The sequence below is a fragment of the Pipistrellus kuhlii genome, unplaced genomic scaffold, assembly GCF_014108245.1.
Source record: "Pipistrellus kuhlii isolate mPipKuh1 unplaced genomic scaffold, mPipKuh1.p scaffold_m20_p_7, whole genome shotgun sequence".
NCBI classification, from domain to species: Eukaryota; Metazoa; Chordata; class Mammalia; order Chiroptera; family Vespertilionidae; genus Pipistrellus; species Pipistrellus kuhlii.
The window spans coordinates 29,651,339-29,674,811 of NW_023425573.1; the positions used below are offsets into that span (position 1 = coordinate 29,651,339).

At 51.6% G+C, this 23,473-nt stretch overlaps 1 protein-coding gene across 17 annotated transcripts in view; it reads right to left on the minus strand.

Moving 5' to 3' along the window:
* Positions 1–23,473, minus strand: part of HDAC4 (histone deacetylase 4) — a 224,851-nt gene that overhangs the window by 7,863 nt on the left and 193,515 nt on the right. For 11 of the 17 annotated variants that reach the window (XM_036422314.2, XM_036422309.2, XM_036422312.2 and 8 more), the window contains 7 exons: positions 21,820–21,875; positions 19,799–19,886; positions 18,230–18,349; positions 17,341–17,438; positions 10,534–10,652; positions 9,032–9,121; positions 8,783–8,916 (listed from right to left, as the gene is read on the minus strand). In XM_036422314.2, coding sequence (XP_036278207.1) covers positions 8,783–8,916; positions 9,032–9,121; positions 10,534–10,652; positions 17,341–17,438; positions 18,230–18,349; positions 19,799–19,886; positions 21,820–21,875 — 705 coding nt within the window. The remainder of the gene's footprint in view (positions 1–8,782; positions 8,917–9,031; positions 9,122–10,533; positions 10,653–17,340; positions 17,439–18,229; positions 18,350–19,798; positions 19,887–21,819; positions 21,876–23,473) is intronic. The other 6 variants (XM_045575421.1, XM_036422319.2, XM_036422317.2 and 3 more) reach the window with 2 other exon arrangements.

A 23,473-nucleotide genomic window follows, 5' to 3' on the forward strand; every position in this document is an offset into this window, starting at 1 on the left:
CTGCTACTTACGAGTAAATTGAAAGACACCCAAAAATCAAAGCTCAGCTTCTCAGAGACTGCGGCATTGAAATGATCAGTTTTAAGCTATAAAGCAAGCATGGAAGCAACAACTGCAAATGGCCCAGATGCAGCCCGGAGACTGGAATAGGTGCTGACCTCAAGTCCCTGAGGGAATGGCAGGCATCATCACAGGTGCCCACACGGAGGGCATCCTGATGGACCACTGGAACCCACGCTCAGTTCAGGAGGGGGTCAAGACCCGAGCTGAGGAATTTTAAAGGGAAACCCACTCTCAGGCATGTTGGATTGAACCTGTGGAAAATTCTACAAGCAGCTGGACAAAACTATCGTCAGAGGAGCAGCACCAGCCAGACAGCGCTGGATTCATGGCAAAGGAGCAGGAAGACAGTGGTGTGACCTCTTCCTCACTGAGCAACAGGGAGGGTGAAACAAAGGCTGTAAAACAACACGCTGGGAAGGTTCGCACAAAAGTGTTTCCCAAGGGAGACTCTGGGCTGTGCTGAAGGCAGAATGAAAATGACCCAGTGGACTGAGAAATGAGGAGGCCCAAGGAGCAAAGAAAACAGCACAGGAGCAGGATGGCCAAGTAAACAGGCCGCATGGCACAGTGGCAGTGACACAAGTGGGAAAGAATACTAGTCATGACTGCACAGACCCGGGAGGGGCTGGGCTGCCCACCTACAGACAGACATACCAGACACCAGTCACACTTAAAATGTCTGATGAGCCAGTCATGCTTTATAAGCCTGTTCATCTGAGTGCCTGCATTTAATCTGTGATGTCCCCTGTACACAGAGCAGCCCACACCCTGGTAGCACAGGGAAGGGTGAGGTTACAGACCGAGTCAAGGGCACACACTAACATTTTTAAGGATCATGACCGAGAGAATTTGATTGGCTGTATCTTCCCACTCAAGAGAGAGGACAAATGGAGTCCTGTGTCAAGAGCAGGCATGGAAAGAGAAAAGAGAGCCAAGGCAAGGGGCAAATACCACAGAATCAGATGGTGGAAATGAATCTGAACAAACCAAACAACCCGCACTCAAACCAATGGTCACAACCAAAGTCTCCGCCCAAAGCACAGGTTGTGGCACTGGATCTAAAGATAACAGGATCCCTGCCTCAAGCTGGGTACAGGAGACATCGGACGGGGTGGGGGTGGGGGGGAGAGGGGCTCCACGGCGAGGAGACACTGGTGCTCCGCAAAACCCGCGAGAGGAGGCTGGTGTGGCGTCTGCTGCACTGGGCCCACGGATTGAACTGGGCACAAAGGTCACCGTGTGACGATAAAAATTTCAATTCATCAAAAGGATATAAAGATCTAACATTTGTACTTATTTAGCAAAATTGATTTAAAGTGTATGAGGTAAACTTGGCGGACCTAAAATTAGATATGGGGAAAGGTACCATCACAGTGGGAGACTGACTTCTTAGAGAAAACTAAAACGTGGGCAACACAATTAGCGAGTGTGGCTTAATGGACATAAAGAAATACATTTTAAAGAAAGAAAAAAAAAAGATGCTGTAGCTGAAGGTTGATTCTTTGAAATTACCCATTAAGTAGACAAGTGCAGCAAGACTAATGGAGAAACTAGAGGCACAAACAGAGTGAAGGGTAACAGGCCCCAGATACAGCATATATAATATGAAGACAGTATAAGATGCTGTCAGAAACATGGCTGAAAGGGTAAATTATTGGTAAAGTATAACTTTCCAAAATTAACTCAAGAAGAAATAGAAAAACCTGAATGGATGACCACAGCCACTAAAGGTACTGAATTATTTAAAATCTTCACCCAAAGGAAACCCAGGGCCCAGGACAGCCATCCCAGTCAAGAAGAACAGACTATTCTGATCCTACACACTCTTCCAGAGACAGAAAAAGAGGGGACTCCTATTGTCCACCTACCCACCCTTCCCACATATGTAGACACCCATCCATTCACCCCTCATCCCATCCATCCATTCACCACCACCCCCATCCCGTCCGTCCTTCCAAACATGGTCTAATATAAAAAACTGGAAATGACATGGTCTCCATGAGAAGAGAAGCCCAAGTGGCCCAGCATGAAAAGATGCTCAGCCCCGGGCGACGAGATGACAATCCACCAGTGCTGTTTTGCCCATCACGTTGGCAGAAATCAAACGTGGGGAGGCCAGCGTTGCTGAAGTTACTCACCCACTGCTAACACTGACATCACCTTCCAAAGGTGAGCAAGGGTGTATCCTGGGAGCACGGCTCCCTCTGCTGGTATTTACCTCAGAGGCACAGGTGAGCACTGCCCTGGGGCTGCAGTCACTGTAACCACCAAAGGGAGTGACTCAGCTCTGCTCCACTGTGGCCTCCACCAGGGAGAGGAGCAGTGTCCCCAGGGCACTGGGCCTTTGTTGAGGAAGATGAGGGGCAGGGCCCCAGACCCTCACTGGATATGACGCTCTAGTCTAGCAGAAAACAAGCCGTTGAGATTCTGGGGTTATTCAGTACAGCCTATGCGTCCCAATCATTAGGTTCCAACTTGAATATTTTGCTAGAATTTTGTCTTGCCAGTGTTTTAAAAGGAACGCGCTGCATAAGTAATCAGTCATTCCGAAGCAGAGGGGTGCATTAGAGTGTGCATGAGCACACACGGGAGGAAGTTACTACTGCTGCTGCTTTCCCATCTCCAGTGGGCTCCCCATGCCACTCTCCCCAGTGGGATGGATACAATGGTGGTGGCTAGCCCTCCAGGGTTATAAGTCACCTCTTCGTGTCACCCTCAGCCCCTCATGTCACTGTGACATGTCACTGCTGGCCGGGACCCCCCAGCACCCATTCCCGAGCGTTAGTGCAGCACTTGAGGCTCACTGTCTCTGTCCCTAGCACCTGGCAAGGTGTCTGGGGGTGGAGTTCTCCTACGCTTGTGAAGTAAGGCAGGAACCATGAAGGGTCCTGTCCTGAGCTCCCACCCTCTGCCATGTGAAGTTACATGGAAGTCAGGGGAATGAACGGAGTGATCTAGCAGGAGAGTGATCTCTGAAGACCGTTTCCCTGGGCAGTGGACAGGAAAGCCGGAGGTGCTTCCTGTGCATGAAGGAGAGAGGGAAACAAACTCAGGCCAGCACCAATGGCAGGGACTGGGTGTGTTTCTACTGGTTCCATTGAACAAAGGGAAGGTAAAAGGGCGATTGTGGACCTGGGCTTTTAGGGCAAGGCTGCTATGCCTAAGTGGAATAAAGCATGAGTGATGAGATGCTACTGGGTTGTACTGAACCAATTCTTCCCACGAGCCTTTATGGGCACCTCCTAGTGCCAGGCTCTGCTCCACCGCCAGAGACACTGACTGCTTCTGGTCTAGACTTAAAAAAAAGGGGCCAGGAAGAGGGGACTCACCCCTCAAAGAGTTACTAAAGTCTGACAACACTGGTGGCTCGGAGGGTTCTCTGCAGCACCTTTGCCTCCTCCCGTCTTCCTGTGGCTGCTTTCAGAGGGGCCTCCTAGGCCCAGTTCTGTGCTGCCAGCCGGTCCCCTCCACCCATCTGTGGCTCCAGTTGCCTCTTTGTGTCCATTGCATTCCCCACACATCCCTGCTCCCCAGCACTTGCACAGCCGCACGGGAACCTACGGCTACTGTCAGGCCTAGTGGTGACACTACCAGACCTGTCCCTCCACAGTTACTTCAGGGTGACCTGAGGAGTGGGCGGTGAATCCTCCACCGAGGCAGCACCACGGGGCCCAGGAAAGCTGGTGACAAGTTGGCAACCTGTTCTCATGTTGGTTTTCAACAATTTTTAAAAAACAAAAATAAATCACAAGAGAACTAATAACCCGAATTCCTTCTTTAAAAAGGTTACAGGCTTGAGACTTGGTAAATAGCAGAGTAAGAAAGTACACCTGTGATGACAGCACCCTTCCTCCTAATCGGGGACCAGCTGGGCAGGCTGCCCAGCCCTCCCCACCTGCTGCCTCAGGCCCTCATGTGACAAAGTTCCTGCCTGGCTGGGAGGGCATGGAGGTTCCACATGCCAGGATGACATCAAAAAGAGGCTAGTTTCTTTAAAAAAAAAAAAAATGTTTTTATTGATTTCAGAGAGGGAGAAATAGAAACATCAGTGATGAGAGAGAATCACCAATTGGCTGCCCCCTGCACAGGCCCATCCCCCCCACCCCCCCACCCCGAGGGAATCAAGTCCACGTGCCCTTGACTGGAAATCAAACTGTGACCTGGTTCATGGGTGACTCAACCACTGAGCAACACTGGCCAGGGTCTTTCCTTTTTTTTCTTCTTCTTTTTTTAATATGTTTTTAGAGAGAGAGGGAGAGAGATAGAAACATGGATTAGCTGCCTCCGTACACCTCCTGCGGGGGATTGAGCTCACAACCTAAGCACGTGCCCGACAGGGAATCAAACCAGAGACCTCTTGGTGCATGGGTCGATGCTCAACCACGAGCGACACTGGCTGGGAGAGGCTAGTTTCTTGGGAGACCTGTGGGAGAGGCCCAGGCCCGCTCTTCCTAGGTGGGTCCTGTCACCTGCAGAGTGGAGGATGATGCCTTCAGGGGTGAGTGCACCCCTTCCCCATTCTTCCTCTGTGGGAGATTTGGGGGATGTGTTGCAGAGAACACGAAGCCCACACTCCCAATCAGCTCAGGCTTGGAGGCCTCAGTCGCTGTGCTTAGAAACTAGACCAGTGGGTGACTTGCCACCCTAACATGCTGGAGACACTGGTGTGCCATGTGGCGGCTCTTCTTCAGTAACCAGATGCTCAGAAAGCCCTATCACTCCCTCCCTGAGTAGGGGAAGAGGTATGGAGAGAACAGTGCAGGCAAGGTTGTCCCGTGTCCTTGGACTGACCTAGGGCCAGGGCAACTCATCTCCCCCTCATGTTCCAGCCTGGCTTCCTGGCTCTCCTGTCTCATATTTTTATAGTTGCCAAATCCTCTTGGAAGAGAATGAGATATTAAAAAAAAATCAGCCCACTGGCATGGCTCAGTGGTTGAGCATCGATCTATAGAAGGTTATGGTTTGATTCCTAGTTAAGGCACATGCTTGGGTTGCAGGCTTGATCCCCAGTGGAGGAAGAGTAGGAGGAAGACGATCAATGATTCTCTCCCATCACTAATGTTTCTATCTTTCTTTCCTTCTCTATTTCTCTCTGGGGGAAAAAAAAAAAAAAATCAGTCACCAAAGCTGAGTGCTGTGAACACAAGAGTTTCTTGCTGTGAGGGCTCCACAGTGGGAGCTTGGCAGTCAGTGCTAGAAATACTGAACCTGCTGAGCAAGTGGGGACAGGGCCCAAGATGGCATCCACTCTTGGCTGTGAGCTATGCTTTTGCTGAGGTAGGTGGCTGGCAACTAGGATGAGTTTCTTACCCATTTTACAAAGGGGGCCTGGTAGGGCCAACTGTCACTGTTTCCCTACATCCTTCTGTGACAATGAGTGGGGTGAGGAGGATGGTCTGTGCATGAAGGATAGGTGAGGGCCCACCTTCTAAGTGGACATACAGGAGGCATGTACTGCCCTAAAGCAGACACACATGCACTGGGGCCTGCACCCCCCACATGGGCCTGCACACAGCTGAAACTACGGCCACTTCTGGCAGGAGGTGACCCTGGCGGGGAGTGTGAGCATGTGTAAGCATGATTGTGAGTATAAAGTATAGCTGAGAGTGAGTACAAGCATGACTGTGCAAGTGTGCGCATTTGTAAGCATGGCATAAACATGACTGCGAGTGTGTGTATGCATGATTGTGTGAGCATGTGCAAGCATGCCTATGAGTGTGAGTGTAGGAGCATGTGTGAGTGAGGGGGAGATGGCCGATTAAAAGCAGATAATCGGCTCTCAGACTGAGTGGACTCAGAGTCTCTGTGTCTGCCTCTCACACACACAGCTGTTTGTAATCACTGTGTTTTGTCACAGCCACACCTTTCCTAAAGTGTAACAACATAACCCAGTTGCTAAATTTCCAATGAAAGCCTTTTCTCCCAACACTGCAGCTCCACCTTATCCTCTGTGAATTCCTTCATTGATCTAGGAGTTGGGTTGAATGAAATGATGGCATTGATCCTTGATATGCCACATGATTAATTAGAAAATTGGTCAAAACCAAACTCTGCCTTGGGGTGACATGAGAAATGATGGGCTCTCACTGCTCATGTTAGCCCCCCACTTGCTGGACTCCCTGAACCTCCATTTACACTGCTCCTGCAAAACGTTTGAGTTTTCAAGGTCAGTCGTCACCAATAGTTGCAAAAAACCCCAAAACTGTTCAATGAAATGGCTCTTGGGAGCAACGTGGACCTCGGCACAGTGCGGTTCTGCTATTGTAGGCTCCGTTCCTGCCTCTCTCCCCTGGAGCCACACCACCAGGTGGCTATGTTGGCCACAGCTGGCTGCCCGTTGTGTGCACCAAGTTGTCCAACACACCATAGATCAATCCACTTCAAAGGCTGCAGAGCAGAGAAGTGGGGCTCCGTCCAACTCTCTTGCATTAAAAATATTTTTAAGAGACCTTGATAAACCAGTGTTTCCTGCTTTTTGATGTGCGTAAGTAAAGGAACATTTTCTTGTCAGAAGAGTGAAGCAGGAAGCAGGGACAGGCCTTAGTTGAAAGCTCAGTTCTCTATTGTTATTTTAAAGTAACTGGAAGAATCAAAAAGGTTTGGGATGGTTTAAATACATAAGTCAGTTGCCTTTTAACTTTAGCTGGAAAGGGATATTGTTTTATATGAAGAAAGGCTAGGTGAAATTCTATGAGTACTTTAAAAAGCACACTGGCATTTTATTTGGGAATATTCAAGCGTATCGCTAACCAGCTGACTAGACATGGGGTGCCACCAGGACCTTTGATCTGCTTGTGACCTGGCTTAAAATGAACACTGTCCACAACAAGCAAGGTGGCCAGGGCATGGGGGCTAGCTAGAGTGCCACAGGGCCTTCAGGAGCTGGGACCACACTCCTCTCTCCTCCAGCCCTGAGCACCCGCGCCACAACTGCAGCCCCAGGAGCATGCTGCATATGGGGCCACACCTCTGTTCTGAGCCCTTCAGAGGTTCACAGAATGGGTTCAGCATCGTCCCACCCCAAGGATGTGCTCACTCAGTCCACCCTCCTCAGGACTGGCCTTCGAGAGGGGCAGACAGAGCTATGGCCTTCCTCCCAGGTGCCCACTCCCAAAGGCACCTGGCCTGGCTCTCCTCTGCGGGACATCTCTCAGGGAGAACACACACAGCTTCCTATGGACCCAACCCCACATCAGGTCATTGTCACACTCAGCTGGCTGAGGACCGGATCTGGGTGATACCTCACCTTTGCTTCCACATGACACCTGTCATCTCTGTCCCGCATGAGCCTGGCAGGACACTGGCCATACGCCTCCTCCTCCTGCCCACAGCCTACCTTCTGTCAATTCATACAAGTCAGAGGGAACAATGTGGACTGGGAACAGCTCCAGGACAGAGTGCTACCTCACATCACAGGAGACTTCACTACAACTGGCCATCTCCCCAGTCTGGCGGATGCAATAAAGTTCAATATGGCGTTTTCAACACTTGCTCGATGCCACCCTCTGCATTTCCCCACATGCCTCGTGGGCCCTGTCAGCTGTGTTTCGGGGGGGAAGTGGGGTGGGTGGGTCTAAGGGAAGCCTCAGGGCCGGCCAGGGTGGGCTCCCAGTGACTGCTTCCTGGAGGAGGCCTCTTGGGCACTCAGCCCACAGGTCAGAAGCTGGAGACGGAGCCGCGCTGAGCAATGAACTTGTGAGGGTGCCGCACCCAAGATGGGCCTTAACTGAAGCCTTGCACTCCTGGTGTTGGCCAGCAGGAGGAAAGCTGTGGAGATGACGGCCCCGGACTGAACACCAGGTGGCCCTGACCTGACTGAGGAGTGTGCTCAGTCACCCTTCTGATGGGTGAGGGAGATGAGTCCCAGGGGATGGGACGGCATGAGAGCAGGGGCCCTGGCACCTCTGTGTGGCTGGGCCTCTAATCTAGGCACTCACCCGAGCTCCCCAAACACCAGCCAGTTCATCTCTAGGACCAACATGAGACGTCAAAGCAACAAGAGAAGCTACACTTGGGGGATCTTGAACCCGCTCCATGAACCTCTGATGGGCTCAGGGGACAGAGTTGTACCCCCATATCCAAAGGCTGTGGGTGGATTTCAAGTTTCAGGAAGTGTGGCCATTCAGCGGGCTAGGCATTCCTGGAGGCATTTCCATCCCACCAGCCTGCCCTCCTTTGGTCCAGGTCAGCCTGGAGTACAGCACGCCCAGTGGCTCTCCTCCAGCCTCGGAAGTTGCCTCCCCTGGTCCAGATCCCTTGAGCCCCTTTGGTCCAGCTAATGTGTCTCCCTGACTGTGTCCTGAGCCTCAGGGAGGACATTGTGCAGAGCCGGACCTGGGTGTCTGTGAGCCCAGAAGGCAGAGGCCTCTCACCTAGGGCCCGAGACTTGCATAGAGACGCCACTCCTGGAACCTGCCTTAGAACCTCTGGGGAACTGACGGTTGCTGAAGGAGGAAACTGAGACCCCTCTCCAGTGACCCACACATAAAGGTGAGCCCTTTCAAAACATAGGACCTTAAACTACATTTTTAAGATGAAGGGTTCTTGATGATCCTTTTGCTCACCTCCTTGTGGCCATAATCAAGCAGTTTTGTCAGACATGTTGCCTGAGTGGGGGTGGAGGGGACATCAAATACCGAGTGGGAAGCAAGTGAAGTGGCCCATACAGGCCTGGGCCTGGAGCCTGCCTGCAACAACCCTGGGCCTCTAGGCCTCCTACCTCGTTTCCCAGCAAAGCAGAAACACATGCTTCTGAGGCGTCACAAATGGCCGTGAGGTCGTGGCCCCCCTCCAGGGCCAGAACTATCCGGCCACCAGCCAAGCCCATCAGCTGCTTCGTCAGGTACCCGAAACCTGCAACGGGAAAAGGGAGATACAAGTAGAGGGCAGGGCGGGCGCAGGGAGGGTGCAGGGCCGACGCTGGCAGCAGATCAAAGCGTCCAGAAGTGCATTACATCACATTACAGACTCAGGGGGCTGGCACACTGCGGCTCATAATGGAAGCCAGGTTCGATCACAATAAATTCATCGAGGAATTCGGTTTGGGATCCTGTTTGATCTGTGTGAGAGCAGGAATTACGGTTTCAGTGCTTTGATTTCATAATGCTGCAAATCACCTCGTTTGGGGGGTAGGGATGGGCCTCAGGAGGAGCCTCCAGGCTCTCTCACGTGGGGACCAGAGGCCAGGAGACAGGGCGCCTGGAGCAGGGCAGCTGTGGGCAGCCTGGGCGGCATGGCCATGTCCATCCCTAGGCCAGAGGTTCTGGTTGGGGGTGTGCTAGGCACACGCATGAACACACACTCCGGCACACACGTCAATGCTGCGTGTGCCCTTCTAGGACTCTGACATCTGCATCTGGAGTGTCTGGCTTTCATCAATAGCCATGTTCCCTCCATTGCACCCACGTCACCCTCCCACAGGCAGAAACGTGATGGGTAATGATAATTACCACCCACGGCCAGACAGCCTGTCATTTATTAAAGAGCCTGTGAAAACATGCCACACTGGTCAGCATCCCCACTGCCAGGTGGCCATCGGCAGACCCGGCCCCACAATGGCAGCCATGGGCACTGTAACCTCCCGAAGCCCTGGTTAATCTCTGATGGAAACAGGGACATGGGCTTCCTGGCTGCCTGGTCACTTCCTCGCCACTAAACCACACTGCCTGGGTTCAGACGGATCTGAGGAGCCCCACACTGGAACACGGCTTCGCCAGTTTAGCCCTTGGTTTGACCTCTTTCTTCTTGGGTGATCCACACTCTCCCTGTGGGAGGGAGAGACGACAGGCTCTCTTTGACCATCTGCACCCATGGGGTTAGCACAAGGGGCCCCCAGGGTGTCCTGTAGAGTCCCAGGATCTAGATTGCTGTGACCACCATAGCAGGGGGCTGGTGGTGGTGGTGGTGGCCAGGCAGGGGTGAGGGTGCCCAGGATCTTCTGTGGACCAAGGCTCCACGCCAGTAGGTCTCTGACCTGACTTTCCGTGTCGGCAGAAGCAGAGGCCCCAATCTGTGGGAGGGCTTTTTTACAGGACTCCCTCCCATAATGGAAGTAGGGCCTTCATCTAATGCAAATCCTTAGGCGAACCCATAATCTGAGGCTCCCTCCTCCCTCCAACTCTGAACTGAACCTTCTCTCAGCTACCCCCCCTCACAGGCTTTAGGGTCTGTTCCTGCCCTCAATGTGAGTGACCACACCAGCTCTCAGCCGGACTGGAGACCCAGCCCTTAGAGTGGCCTGCATGCGCCCAGCTGAGCATGAGCCCCCCAGGTCAGCACTGTGGGTTGGATGACCTCCGGGGGGAGGGCCTGTGACCTCCTGGTCCACACCATCCTGCTGCCCCTATTGTTTTTCTGGGGCTGCCCACACTGTCACGTCTCTGGAAATGTCATTGAAGGGGAGATGTGAGATACAGCACAGCTGGCCACAGAGACAGCAGGTCCCATTAAGCTCCTGAAAACCCGACTTACATTTGGCAGAGAGGTTGTAGCCACCCAGAGGTGTGGGGTGGCCCTCCACGGCGTCGAAGCCTGCTGACACCAGCACCACATCTGGGGCAAACTCGTTTGCGATTGGCATGACCACCATTCTGAAAAGGGCAGGAGAAGGCGACAGTGAGACAGCGGGGACACAGATGGGGAGGGCTACTTGGTCACTGAACGTAGTTCCCCTCAAGGTTAGTGGGCTGAGGGCTCTCATGGAAGCTGGAATCTGACAGCTGAGAGTTAGATTTCACAGTACCTAAAAAGTCCAAACCAACAAGGCCCTGTACGAATGCTTAGAGCCAGCTGTGCACTGGTTTTGTAGGAGGCTTTCTCTGTAGACCATGGAGGTGGTCTGTAACCTTGAGCTGCACCAACATGGGGAAGTGGAGCCAGCTACCAGGGCTGCTAAGGGTTCTCTCCAAAGGTGTGGACTGCTCTGCTCACCTTACACTGGCTCTGATTCAATTCAAGATGGGCACAGTTATACCCCCAGAATCAGGGACACAGGGCCGTGTGGCTGAGGAGGTGAGAGAGCCCTTCAGCAGTGCTGGCCCCGAGGGAGCCCTCCTACCTCCTTCTACTCACCCCGAGGGCCACGTTAGCAACAAATGATCATACACGCACTTGCAACGGTGCTGCATCGGGTTAGTTAAAAAAAAAATTCTACACTTGAGATTTTTAAAAGGAAAAGTGATAGTCACATTAAAGAGAATTAATAGTTAAAAATATACACACTCACTGAGAGGTTTGGGATTAAATTATATAAGGGAAACAAGGAAAAGATTTACTTGAATACAGAAAAACAAACAAACAAAAAAACTAAACACAAAACCACCACCTGGGAGCCTGCAGTGTAATTAGGTCAGTGTGTCCCTAAAACATGTGCTTTGTATTTTAATTGAAGAACTATTAAATGTGGAGCTCAGCAGTGGTATCTGCCATTTAAGCTTGTTTCTCAGACTTTCCTTCCTTCCTCTGTAGATGAGGTGGGCAGAATCACAGGTGCTTGGGGCCCATGCCCCTGAAGTGGGCAGAGGAGGACATGATGATCTAAATGCACTGGGAGCCTCTGCCGACGTGTTGCCAGCCCCACTGAAGAAGTCCAGTGTTCACAATTCCTCCGCCTGTTTCTCAGAGTAGCTCAAACAGTTTCTGCTGCATCAAAGGCTGCTCGGTGCTCCTGCAGTTCGCCCAGCGATTTATCTCTGAGTCCGGGTTCCCTTCACTTGGAGCTTCAGAGGCCCTTGGGAGGAGGAGGCCACAGACACTGGGCATGGCACATGGTCCTTCCCCACGCAGAGCCCCGGGGACACCATGTCCAAGGACTTTTATTACAGAATGAAGTAGCCATTTAAGTCAGCAAAGTCTACTTCATAAAGTATCAACTTTGTCAAAGGACACAACATGCTCAAAATGAAATGTTCCTCTACTCCAGAACTACCCTGGATTTCAATTCCATTGAAAAGCCACCTGGTCTCTGCAGGACCCATGTTGCAGAGTACCTGGCCCTACTCCAAGAACATGCACTACCCAGTGCTGAAGGGCCCTGAGCCAGTGCTTCCTGGAGGAGAGTATGGACTGTGCCTTATGGCTTTTATCTGCTCCAATTGGGACTGAGTACCTGCCATAAAAACAGGCACTGGCAACTGAGAAATTTGCCTCTGGAACCTTACACTGGAGTCACGGCAGACGAACCAGGCTGGGTTTTGAACAGCATTCCCTTTTCCAAGGCCAAGTGCAGTTCATAAACTTCCCCAGGAAGCACCTCTGCACTAGCCTCAGGGTGTGCGTTTGGGGCACCATCCATCAGGTTTAAGGAACAAAACACAGGATCTGGATGGGTGTGGCTAGCTTTCAGTCTGCGGACACATGGCCATGCGTGAGCTGCACACAGACCATGTGAACACACTAGCATGACTGTGCCCCAGTAAAACTTTACTTAAATCACATGGTGGATTTGGAACGAGGGCCCCACTCTGCCAACCCCTGCTCCTCACCCATCATTACAATCATGGTGATGCTATTCAATGTCCAGCACCAGTTCCAGATTTTAACATGTTTCATTGTGTCTATGGGGATGTATGTGGTAACCAAAGTTCACAGATTCTGTGAACGCAAAGGGGTGTCTGTTACACAAAGCACATGTTCCTGAGCAGGCATGGGGTTGTGTTAACCATCCGGCCACGACACCACCCCTGTGCCCTAGCCGATCTGTCCCCGCAGGTGCCCTGAAACATCATCCACATAGATGGGTCTGTAGACGCCTCCTCTCTTGAGGTGCCTGGAAACTTGGGCTGCCAGTGCTATCTGCTCTTCTCAGTCTTCCTTCTGTAGCATGTGCTTCCTGTAGACGTTCCTGTGTGCTGGAGAGGCCTGACCAGGAGCAGCAGTTGCCAAATGGACAGACACCCCTCCAACCTCAACCCCATCTTACAGGAAGTGGTTGCCCTCCTCACTTGCTGGCACTATTTCAACAATCAGCATTGTGATGATTCCATCTATTTATATAAAAGCCTAAGCAACCATTACAACCAGTTGACCACTGTGACGTGCACTGACCACCAGGGGAAAGATGCTCAATGCAGGAGCTGCCCCCTGGTGGTCAGTGCACCCCCACAGCCAACCTCCCACGGCCGGCCAACCTCCTGCCATCCCTCCTGCAAGCTGGCTGGCCCCGATTGCCAGCCAGGCCAAGGGACCTACCTATGCATGAATTTGTGCACTGAGCCTCTAGTTTATTACATGCTGTGACTGTGAGTCCCATCTTTTGAGAGAGCCACAAAAACCATGTTTGCACCAGAGCCACTGGTTGGAGCAACTGTTCATAAAATATTTAAACTCTACTGAGAGTTAGAATCAGAACAAATAGAAATTATGGGAACCCATTTGCTTTGGCCTGGCTGCCACCAGCGGTGATGCCCACAGCCTTGCCCTGCTCCCATCTGCCCACAAGCATGGTGGCCAGAGAAGGTGCACATTAGCTAGAACACAGCTAGACCCTGAGGATGGTCTGAGCTCCCCCCCCCACTAAGAAGACCACTTCCCTACCCCCACTCCTGCCCCTGCAGAGCCTGCTGCCTGCCTCATGCTCTGGGGCTGGGGGCCCGTTTGCTCCCAGCCTCCTCACCTCCTGGGGCTTATCCTGGTGAAGTGGGCACACCCTTCCCTCTCTTCTGTAGCTTCTGGGGCATTGGAGGGATGCTTTCCTGGGCCCCTGGGCCTCTTGACTCTAACCCATTCTCACCCTTTCCCTCCCTGCCTCTTCTGCCATGTCTTGCTCCACAGGCTTCTCCATACTCCACCAGTCACCACCAAAGGAGGCCTCGGACCCATGCAGCATCTTTCCCTCATGATTCCCACAGTCTCACTGCCATTGTCCTCAAGGCCACCTCCACTACAAGGGCCCTTTTGCTGCTTGGAGCTGACCTTGATCTCTGCCTCACTTTGGGCAGAGCCCCAGCTTCTCCACTAGGCACTCTCCTCCCCCAGGTCCTCAGAAGAGCAGTGTGTTTGCTGTCTCTTGTACCCAGCTCCCATTCACTCCTGCACATTCTGTCTTAACTTCTACCGACTATCTTCCCTGAGTCAACAGTGGCCCCCTCCCAACTGCCAAATAGAGGGACACTTTCTGGCTGTTTCCTGGAAATCTGCTAAAACACCACTGACCCCACTATGCATCCTTTTCTGACCCTGCTGTGCCATCCTTCAGCCCAGTCAAGACCTGTTCTTCCTGGTTCTCTGCCCACTATCCTCACCCTCATCCACCAGCACTTGAGCCCCTGTCCCCCATCAGCTCTATCTGATCACCCAACATTTTCTGAGATGGCCCTTCTCACCCTGTTCCCATTCTGGCCAGGGTTGCCATGCTTCCCTGGGCTTGTCCATGGGATCTAGGGCAGTTCACACATCCTGGAACCAATTCTGTCACCAAATTGCCATGAGATAGCTGTCAAACATGAAGAGCACACCACCTTAGTCATCTGGACAGAGCCCTGGACACTCACTGTCAGAGTCATGGTCCAGCTCCCTGGAGGCAGTCACACAGCCTTGATCGGCTCCTGTGGGAAAGCCCCATTCCCCGACACCCGTGCCAGCTCACTCCTGCGTACTTGTGAGTGGGCACAGGTACATGTACCTGCTGCAGCCCTGTGGTCCCTGTCTGAGTCACCTGAGGGGGCAGGCACTGCATGGATCACCTGTTCTATCCCCGCTGCCCAGGGCAGGGCAGTTGAACACGAGACTGGCCAATTCTGAATTTCTAGCTTACATTTTTGCTTCTAAAATCACCGCAGAATGTCCTCAGGTAAAATTTAGAGACATGGAGAGAACACGGAATGTCATGGACATTTCAACACAACAGAAAAGTTAGAAAGAAGCAAAATGCACCTTAAGGATGTAACAAAATTCAGAAGTGCCACAACCTGACGCCATGCCCGAAAGGCTAGGGAAGGCGACGTGAACCTGCCCGGCTGTTCAACTGCTGGGTCACTGCAGTTACCACTTTGGGATATGCAGGTCCCTGACGCCTCTCAGACACTATGTCACAATGAAATCCAAATCACAATGTCAGAGTATGGACAATCCCGATTTCACTTCCTCACTGCTGATAGATGGACCTGCTGGGCTGCCAGATGCAGGTAAGCGAGGGGTTAAGGAAAGTGCACCATTATCTCCTTCAGCCCAAGCCCTCAGCTCCTCAGCTAACTTCAAAGCCTCACTCCACTGGTTTGAATTAGGCCCCCTTTTCTCCTACAAGCCTCTTGCCGCCCCAGGAGAAAGGGCCGCTGCTCCTGGATTTCATTAGGGGCAGTTTTCTTATCTCCCCCTCATCGAAGGCTTGATCTCCTGAAATGCAATGTGGCAGGCAGGGTCTGAGGAACACGATGCTCCGTCTGAGGCACGCACTGTCCGCAGGGCCCCAAGGGGAGCAGCACAGAAGAAAGGGGAAAACGGATCCTGACCCTCTTCCCCCTCCGATCAATGCCCAGGGAACCATAAATTGTAAACTTCAAAGTGCTATTTTACATTAAAATCAATAAAATAAAAAAAACTGAAACAATTTTCCTTTTCAAAGAAGTTATTTAAGCTTTAAAAAGCTCATTTGATAAGGTATCATCATGTATACACTTGGCAGGAGATTAAAACAGAATGTCGACAGAAACTCCAAGGGAAAGGTTCATCTTAAAGGCTGGCCCAGGGAGGGGGACAACTTCTAGGGCCACCTGGCTGCCCACCACCAATGAAATGCCAGAAGAGGTGCTGACTTGTCCGCCTAGGATCGGAGTGCACAGGGCACTGACAAGCTGCAAGGGCCAATCCAGTCAAACCTGGCCTGCAAAATGTCTGAAAGAAGAGAGAACTACCTAGTTCTTACCACTTCAAGCTTCAGTTTAAAGGAAGTTTTACCTTCTCTGCCTACACCAGGTTTGGACCGTGTTGTGCCTAGGTCCCCTGGATGGCACCAACATTCACTTGGGCACTGTTTACACCCCACATGGTGGCATCTGGACACCTATTTCCAAAGGAACCCCTGAGAGGCCGTTTCTCAGGCAGGAGGGAGTGATGACGAGTGGCTGTTCCATGCACATGCAGCCACCGCCCAGGTGGGCAAGACACACGGGTTCAGATTTCATGAAGCTGATATTTAACTGTGTACATGAGAAAATTGTCAGATGTTTTGGGGCTTCCTTCTTTCTTAAATTAGGCAGGGTAATTATAAAAATTCCACAATATTTGATGGAGTAAGAAGAAACATCAAAATTAGACCAATGAGGCCAGGAGAAAAAGTAATTCAGTGTGAATCAGGGTAGGTCTTCTAAGAGGTAACTGGCTCCTTTTCAGATCAGTTCCGCTGTTGGAGCAGATGATGGAAGGCCTCTCCATTGCAGACCCTCACATGCATGCAGGCGCTGGGGACTCGGACCCCGTTCTGAAGTGAGTGAGCAGATGCTTGAAGGGTTCTGTGAGCCATGTAGGTCTTACTGGGATGCGAGGCAGAATCCTCAGCAAAGCTTTCGCAAGATATGTCCTTAATAGATCTCAGCCTTCAGAAAAGGAGGCGGAGTCACTGGAGATGCCCCAGGGTACTAACTCCCGTGTTTTCTGAGATGGTCAGATATCACCATGGAACAAAGCTCTCCTCCTCTCAGGGGCCCTGCCCCACCCTGAGCTACCCAATCTGCCATTTTAAAGTCAACAGAGGCCACCTGCGCTATAGGAATTACTTCAGTCTGGCCCAGATCAAAGCAGAAATCACCACCTGATGACAAAAGCAAACACTGAGGCTCAATTCTAGGGCCCAGAATAACACTAAGCAAGTGCATGAATGGGGAGGCCCTCTAGTTTATCAATAAAGAAGAAGATCTTTTCTGTCTCCAGTCTTCTCACAGAGGTTTCTGGAAGCTAAGTCAGGAGACCACAGCCTTCCAGATTTGAGCACCCACTTTTCGTTAATACAGCACCTCCTGATCTCTTCACTGAACTATTGGGACCGAAAGTGCACAGCCTGGAGCTTTGCAGATAAAGGTCAGAAGACAGCCTCAAAGATTCCACCTTCAGCTTATAGGAGGAACTAAGACCGCACCCTAGAGCCTCAGAGCATCGTCCCTCCACATGCAGGATAGAAACGTCTGTCTCTGCAAGGTGCACCCTGGGGATGCTGGAGGGTCCTCCTGAGACGGGTCTGGGTGCTTATGAAGGAAAGTGAGGGTCAAAGTCAACAGGAACTGAGGCATGGTGGTGAAATTCCTTGAGGCCCCTAAATGCCTGTGAATAGGAAGCCAGGACAGTTACCTGAAAGCTGCCAAGTACTCTGCATCTCCCATGGGGGGGTCAAGGCCACCAGTGAAAGCCATGTTGACGTTGAAGCCCACGCCGGGCCCTGTGCCCACCTGTGAGAAGGAAACATGTGTCAGACCCTTGACAGACAGCCCTGGTGGTCCCACAGCAGAGCTGTGGCTGTGCTCCTCATGAGCTGTCCCTGGTCCCTACAACCCTTGACATGCTGACTCTGATGACAGCATGTTTTCATAGCATTCGGGCTCTCACCCCGCCCACCTGACCTGTGGGTGCAGTGGGAGCCACTCTTTCCCTGGGCCCTGGATGAACTGCAGCTCTGTGATGAGTGACAGACACAGGCCAGCAGAGGGCCACAGGAAATGATGGCAGACGAGGCTGTCCTTTCAACTTCCTTCCGGGAAATAAGATCCGGAGGTGGAGTAGCTGTTTCCTTGGGTGGGATTCCCTACTGCTGGGGCTATCACAGGCATGGCTGGGCTGAGGTGTCATGAAGGCTCTGGCACCACAGGTGAAAGCAGAGCACAATCAGCCTGCCCGAGGGACTGGACAGGAGCCTGCCCGAGGGACTGGACAAGAGCACGGCCTGCATAGCAGTTATTCGTGGAGTAAGAAGGCCACCCTGCTGCCTGCTCAGGAACACCTCTGTCAGCCTAGATTGGGGTGGGAAACAGTCTCCAGGCCTTCACTTACACATCAGACAAAAATCAGGCTGCTGTACACAACGGGATGGAATTCAGGCCAGTGCTTGCCTCAAGTCACCTTCTGGGGTTTCCATGAGTGGGTAGCCCTTGCTTCTGCTGTGCAGATATCCACTCTGTCTCCAGGGTAGCCCTGCCTTGACCTCCTCCCAAAGTCCTGCACACCTACAGGAGGCCCTAAGTACCTCGTCAGGCGCCCCGCTTCCTGGGAAGAAGTTGCCATCGTCGTAGCGGTGCAGTGAGATGTAGAGAACATTGGGGTCGCTGTAGAAGGCCTGCTGGGTCCCATTTCCATGGTGCACATCCTGAGGACAGCAAGAGCGGACTCAGTGCTGGGCCAAGCCAGGACATCTCCCAGGCTTAGTCCCCTAGCAGCCCAGCCAGGCCACTAAGTTCATAGGAATGCCACCCCCCTGCCTGGAAGTCAGTCAGAGGGTCCCAGCAATTTATTAATTTCTTGCTTGGCTGTGTCTATGAAAAGTGAGCAGCTTCCTCCTCCCTCTGACCATGGCTGCTGATGTCCGAGCACATGAGAAGTGTCAGCTCTGTGCCTGACACTGGGGTAAGGGGTGGGAAACGACCCCGCAGACTGAGTGGCAGGTGCACAAGGCACAAAGCACTGTGGGCCCAGGTCCCAAACTAAATGACAAACCACTTCTCCTAATCACACTGGGTGGCCAGGCTTCCACCAGGCCCTAGGCCCCACTTCCTTGGCCAGGACCATGAGGCCACTGAGATGGGGGGGCCTGCTTCACCCAGTGTGCACTTGAGGGGCTGCTTGCAAGTCAGTGATTGGGAATACCAGAGAACTGCTTAGTAACTTTTCTTTCATAAAAGTCACCTGTGCTCATTATCAAAAACATAGGACCACAGTACATAAGTTGTGAGAAACAAACACATAGTCAGGCCACCAGGAACCGCTGATTCTGTGCAGACAGGCGGCAGGTGCACGCCACCTGTATCCTGTGGGACACGGCAGCACATGCCTTGGGGAGGTTCTCTGCAGGTTCTGTGAAGGTCACCAACTTTCGCCGATTGCTACAGCCACGCCTGCGTTGATGACCTGGTTGAGCTGTTATAGATCACGTGGCGCTTGTCGCCTCCCCAGCATTTCTAGTTATTCCCTTAGGAGCAACTAAGCGCTCAGGGACACAGGCGCCAGGCACACTTGCAGCCAGTGATTCTGTTTTCGCTGAGGCCACAGCCACCTAAGTGCCCCTGGACCTCCGTGACCAGTGTTCACATCTGGGAGCTTGCTGGGTATCCTGGGTTGCATTTTAGTTTTTCTTATATTCAAAGTGAGAGGACATTGCATTATAAATCATACGCCTACCTGGTGTATCTAATTTTTTTCCTTAAAATTTTATAAAATTAATCATAAATACTAAAGAGAATACCCTTCACACCGCCCCCCCCCCCCGCAAAAAAAAAAAAAAAAAAATTAACACCTTGACTATCCACCTCCAGTACCAGAACCCATGACCCTGATTGTGCAGTTCAGAGGTCACAGCGTTTTAAACTAGAGCTTGCCCTTTGGGGCACTGGGATTGTGAAAAGTGGTAGGATCAGCTGTTGAAGTTATGAAATAGATCCGTAACAGGTCTGGGCTTTTATTTTCTAAATCTTTGAGATAGTTTCCGGAAGCTAAGGTCCCCAGAGGCAGAAATGCCTGCCTTCTCCCTCTAAATCGGACACAGTCTTCCTGAAAGAATCACAGCTCCCCCAGCCCTGCCTTGGGAAGGGAGGCCCCTTACCCAGTCCACTATGAGCGTCTTGCTCACATTCAGCCTCTGCTGGAGAAGCCTGGCTGCAACAGCCACGGAGTTGAAGTAGCAGAAACCCCTGCAGGTAAGAATCAGGAGAAACGGAGAAAAAAATTCAGGTTTGGATCAGGTGGGATTTCTTCTTTTTGAGATTTTTTGAGAGAGAGAGGAAGGAAGAGGGAAAAACAATCGGTGAGGAAAGTAAATATCCATGAGCTGCCTCCTGCACACCCCCTACTGGGGAGCAAACCCACAACCTGGGTAAGTGCCCTGCCCAGGAATCAAAAGGGCCACCTTTCAGTGCACAGATGACGCTCAACCAATTGAGCCACACTGCCCAGAGCTAGATCAGTTTTTAACAACTTGCAACAGAACCATCAAGAGTTTAAGAGAGTCTGGTGAATGTACAATTTCTAATCAAGCAGTCTGAGAACCTTACTTGATGCTTATGATTGACAGACAGACCAGTCTCCTGTGTGCAGGCGGCCAGGCTCCCTGTAAGAAAATCCATTTCACTTTGTACCAATATTTCCCTCTTACTGGCCTCTCAAGAGACAGCATGGGTCACAGAACACAGACGTGTGACCTATTTTAGCTGCTCACTGCCCATCTTCCTACATTCTAAGACATATGACAATGATGTATACAGGCACCCCAGTGACTGACTGTAATTTCAGAGTCTTATTCAAGAGAGTAAGAAAAGCTAAGAAAGTTATCCAAGTAAAAATGAAAGTCTTCTCAGTCTAAACCTGTTTTTGTGGAATTCCCACAGAACCGAGTGGCCTGTTATTTTGCTTCTGGAATCCAGGCTGCAGTCTGGGAGCCGCCCCCTAGGATGTGCAGCTGTAGCTTGGTGCACAGGGGAGGAAATGCACTGAAAACATCCCTCTGTCACCCACTTGTTTACTCAGAATTTCCAACACTGAGATTCAAGCAAGAAGTCACTCTGAGCACTGAGACAAGGCCCTGCTCCCAGCTGGCCTGGAGTGAGTGCTCTGGGTCATGGGGCAGCAAGCGACTTTTCAGATAAGGCTTCAAATACTCCAATCCATGTCCACCTCTTTCTTCCTACACAAAGATGATTCCTTCTGGAACTCTGCTCTGACCCCCTCACTCCTGACTGGAAATGACAGGAGCTCCTCTGGGCATCACGGATTAGTCTGTGGCCCCACTGTGGTCTAGTGGCTTTACAAGGGCGTTGCCCACCCTGCGCTTCCTGGCTGCACCTGACAGTGCCGTCTGCCAGGTGACATACCACGACTCATTCTTCAAGGCTCAGCCCCAACATCACCTCCTCCTAACTCACCTGGGCTATCTCCTGGCCAGGGGAGGCCACCGTGTTCACTGGGGTGGTTTCCTAGTCCAAAGAGATGGCACCTCACCCTGCAGGCAGCAGAGGCACGCTGCACAACCCCTGAGCCTGAGTCAGTCCTTATGACCTTGCCCCAGGTGAGTGTGCACCAGTCACTGGCTCTCCACGAACATGATGAACTGGACAATCCATACACCACAAGCACCACCTCAGCCACCGCCTCAGAGGTGCTCAGCCAGGGGAATCCAGAACCCAGAATAAAGTCAGAGAGCTGGCCATGAGGGCATAACTCTGGGACTTCAGCTATATCATCACCATACCATAAGCAGTTACCTGAGAGGTCATACTGAAAACAAGTGGAGGGTTTGACCCTGAATGCTCAGTAACAAGGACGGGCCACATGGACTCGTCTCCCAATTTTTCGCATCACACTTAACAACTGACTTGTCTAGACTAATTCTGTGGATTCCTTTCATTCCTTCTCATTTTCCAATTCACCTTTTCATCACACCCATCAGCGAAGTCGACCTTTGACTCCAGAATGGCTGGATTAGTCACTCATGCTAGATCGGGGACATTTGGTGCTGAATACATGCAAGCACATTCCACATCACAGGAGAGCTGGCAGGTGGCAACTTCAGTCCTTTAAGGAGTCAGACACCAGCCCCTCCCCCACCTGCAGGGCCATGTGTCTACTTACATGGGTGTGCTCTCCTCTGCGTGATGTCCTGGAGGGCGGACCACAGCAAAGCCATTCTACACACAATACCAGACATGTGGGGGGGAAACAGGGAGGAAAGATTGGTTTCACATCAGTGAGAAAACCATACAGACTGAACGGTTAGCAGACTCAGAGGACACCCGAGGATGTGGATTTATGCGGAACCCAGGGATCAGATAAGACCAGGATAAAGGGCTGACTGCAGCATTGCTGAGATGGCTAGTCTACAGGCGATTGTGGTTACTAAGGAAAAGTCGTTCCTGACTTTCTACCTTTGCCAGCCTGCTGGCCAGGGTGGACACTGCTCAGTGTGAGATTGTGGGAGGGATGGAGAGAACCCTTAGTCCACCTCTGATCAGGACTCTCCAGGAAGCACCCTGATGGGGTCCCTGAGTGTAGATGAAATGGAAGGGGCTCAGCTGTGGGACAGATGTCATGTCCCAGTCTGGCCTTGACGTGCAGGTCTGTCATTATCGCTGCAGCTCAGTGTACAGGGGAGTAGACCACATGGAAAACAAGCCCATCAGCACCTGGAAGAAATGTCTCAGAAGCTGATGGGAGCTGAACACCCGTGCCTTCTATTAGGACCTCTAGGTCAGGTAGGCTTTAACAAACCATCCACTTAAAGGACATTCTGTAGCTGCTGTATACACAGCACAGGATGTATACGTTGTACAGAATGTATGCACTGTATAGAATGATACACTATATAAAAATAGTTTTCATGAGCATTTCTTATTCTCACCAGCAACAGGAAGCTCCTGGTCAGTCTATATACTCAGTAGTGCAGAAGCATCTCCCTGCACACGGACCCTGTGTTGCGGTGTTCAGAGTGCAGACCACAGACCCTGGGGACCCTGTGCCCCTCCAGAAGCAGCTGTTATAATGACTCTAACCTTTCCCAGAGTGCTGGCTACTGTGTGGATACACTGGTGGGTCCACTGAGAGTGTCATAGCTGGAACTCAGGCACCCACATGCGGCGTGATTTTTGCCACACATTTGCAGGGGAAATGGCAGAATGTTCTCAATGAAGCAGTAAACTTATCAATTTCATCAACTCTCAACCCTGAACACACGCCCATCCTGTGGAGAAGCTAGAGGCTGTATGAGCAGTTCTGCTGCTGACCCAAGCCTGGCTGCTCTCTGCAGGAGAACCAGTTTTCCTCAAAAGCACTGCCAGAAAACCACTGTGTACACTGAGTGAATAGGACTTCCTCAAAAATAAACCAAGTGAGCTGTCACCTCAGGGAAAGTGGTACTCAGTGGTAGCCGTTAGTGCTAAGATCTGAGTGCTCAAGTAAAAATAAGCCAACATTCGGGGAACCTGGATGACCACTCCTCCTGGCACTCAGAAGACAGTCTTGAGTGCTGACTGTGCAGGGTGATGGGCAAGGCTGGGAAGACTTACATCACCCAATGAGCTCGTATTTCCAAGTGACCAGTGTTACCCATGTCACGTGCAGACACAGGATCTATTCAATGTGTGAGACAGGCCAATGGATTTTCAGGTGCCACATTGCAACTAAATTCAAGAGACTTCCACTTGCTAAATTTTGGTGCAGCATCAAAGAATATCCACAATTACCTCAAAAAGCTACTAAGATATCTCCTTTCCACAATTCCGTGTCTGTG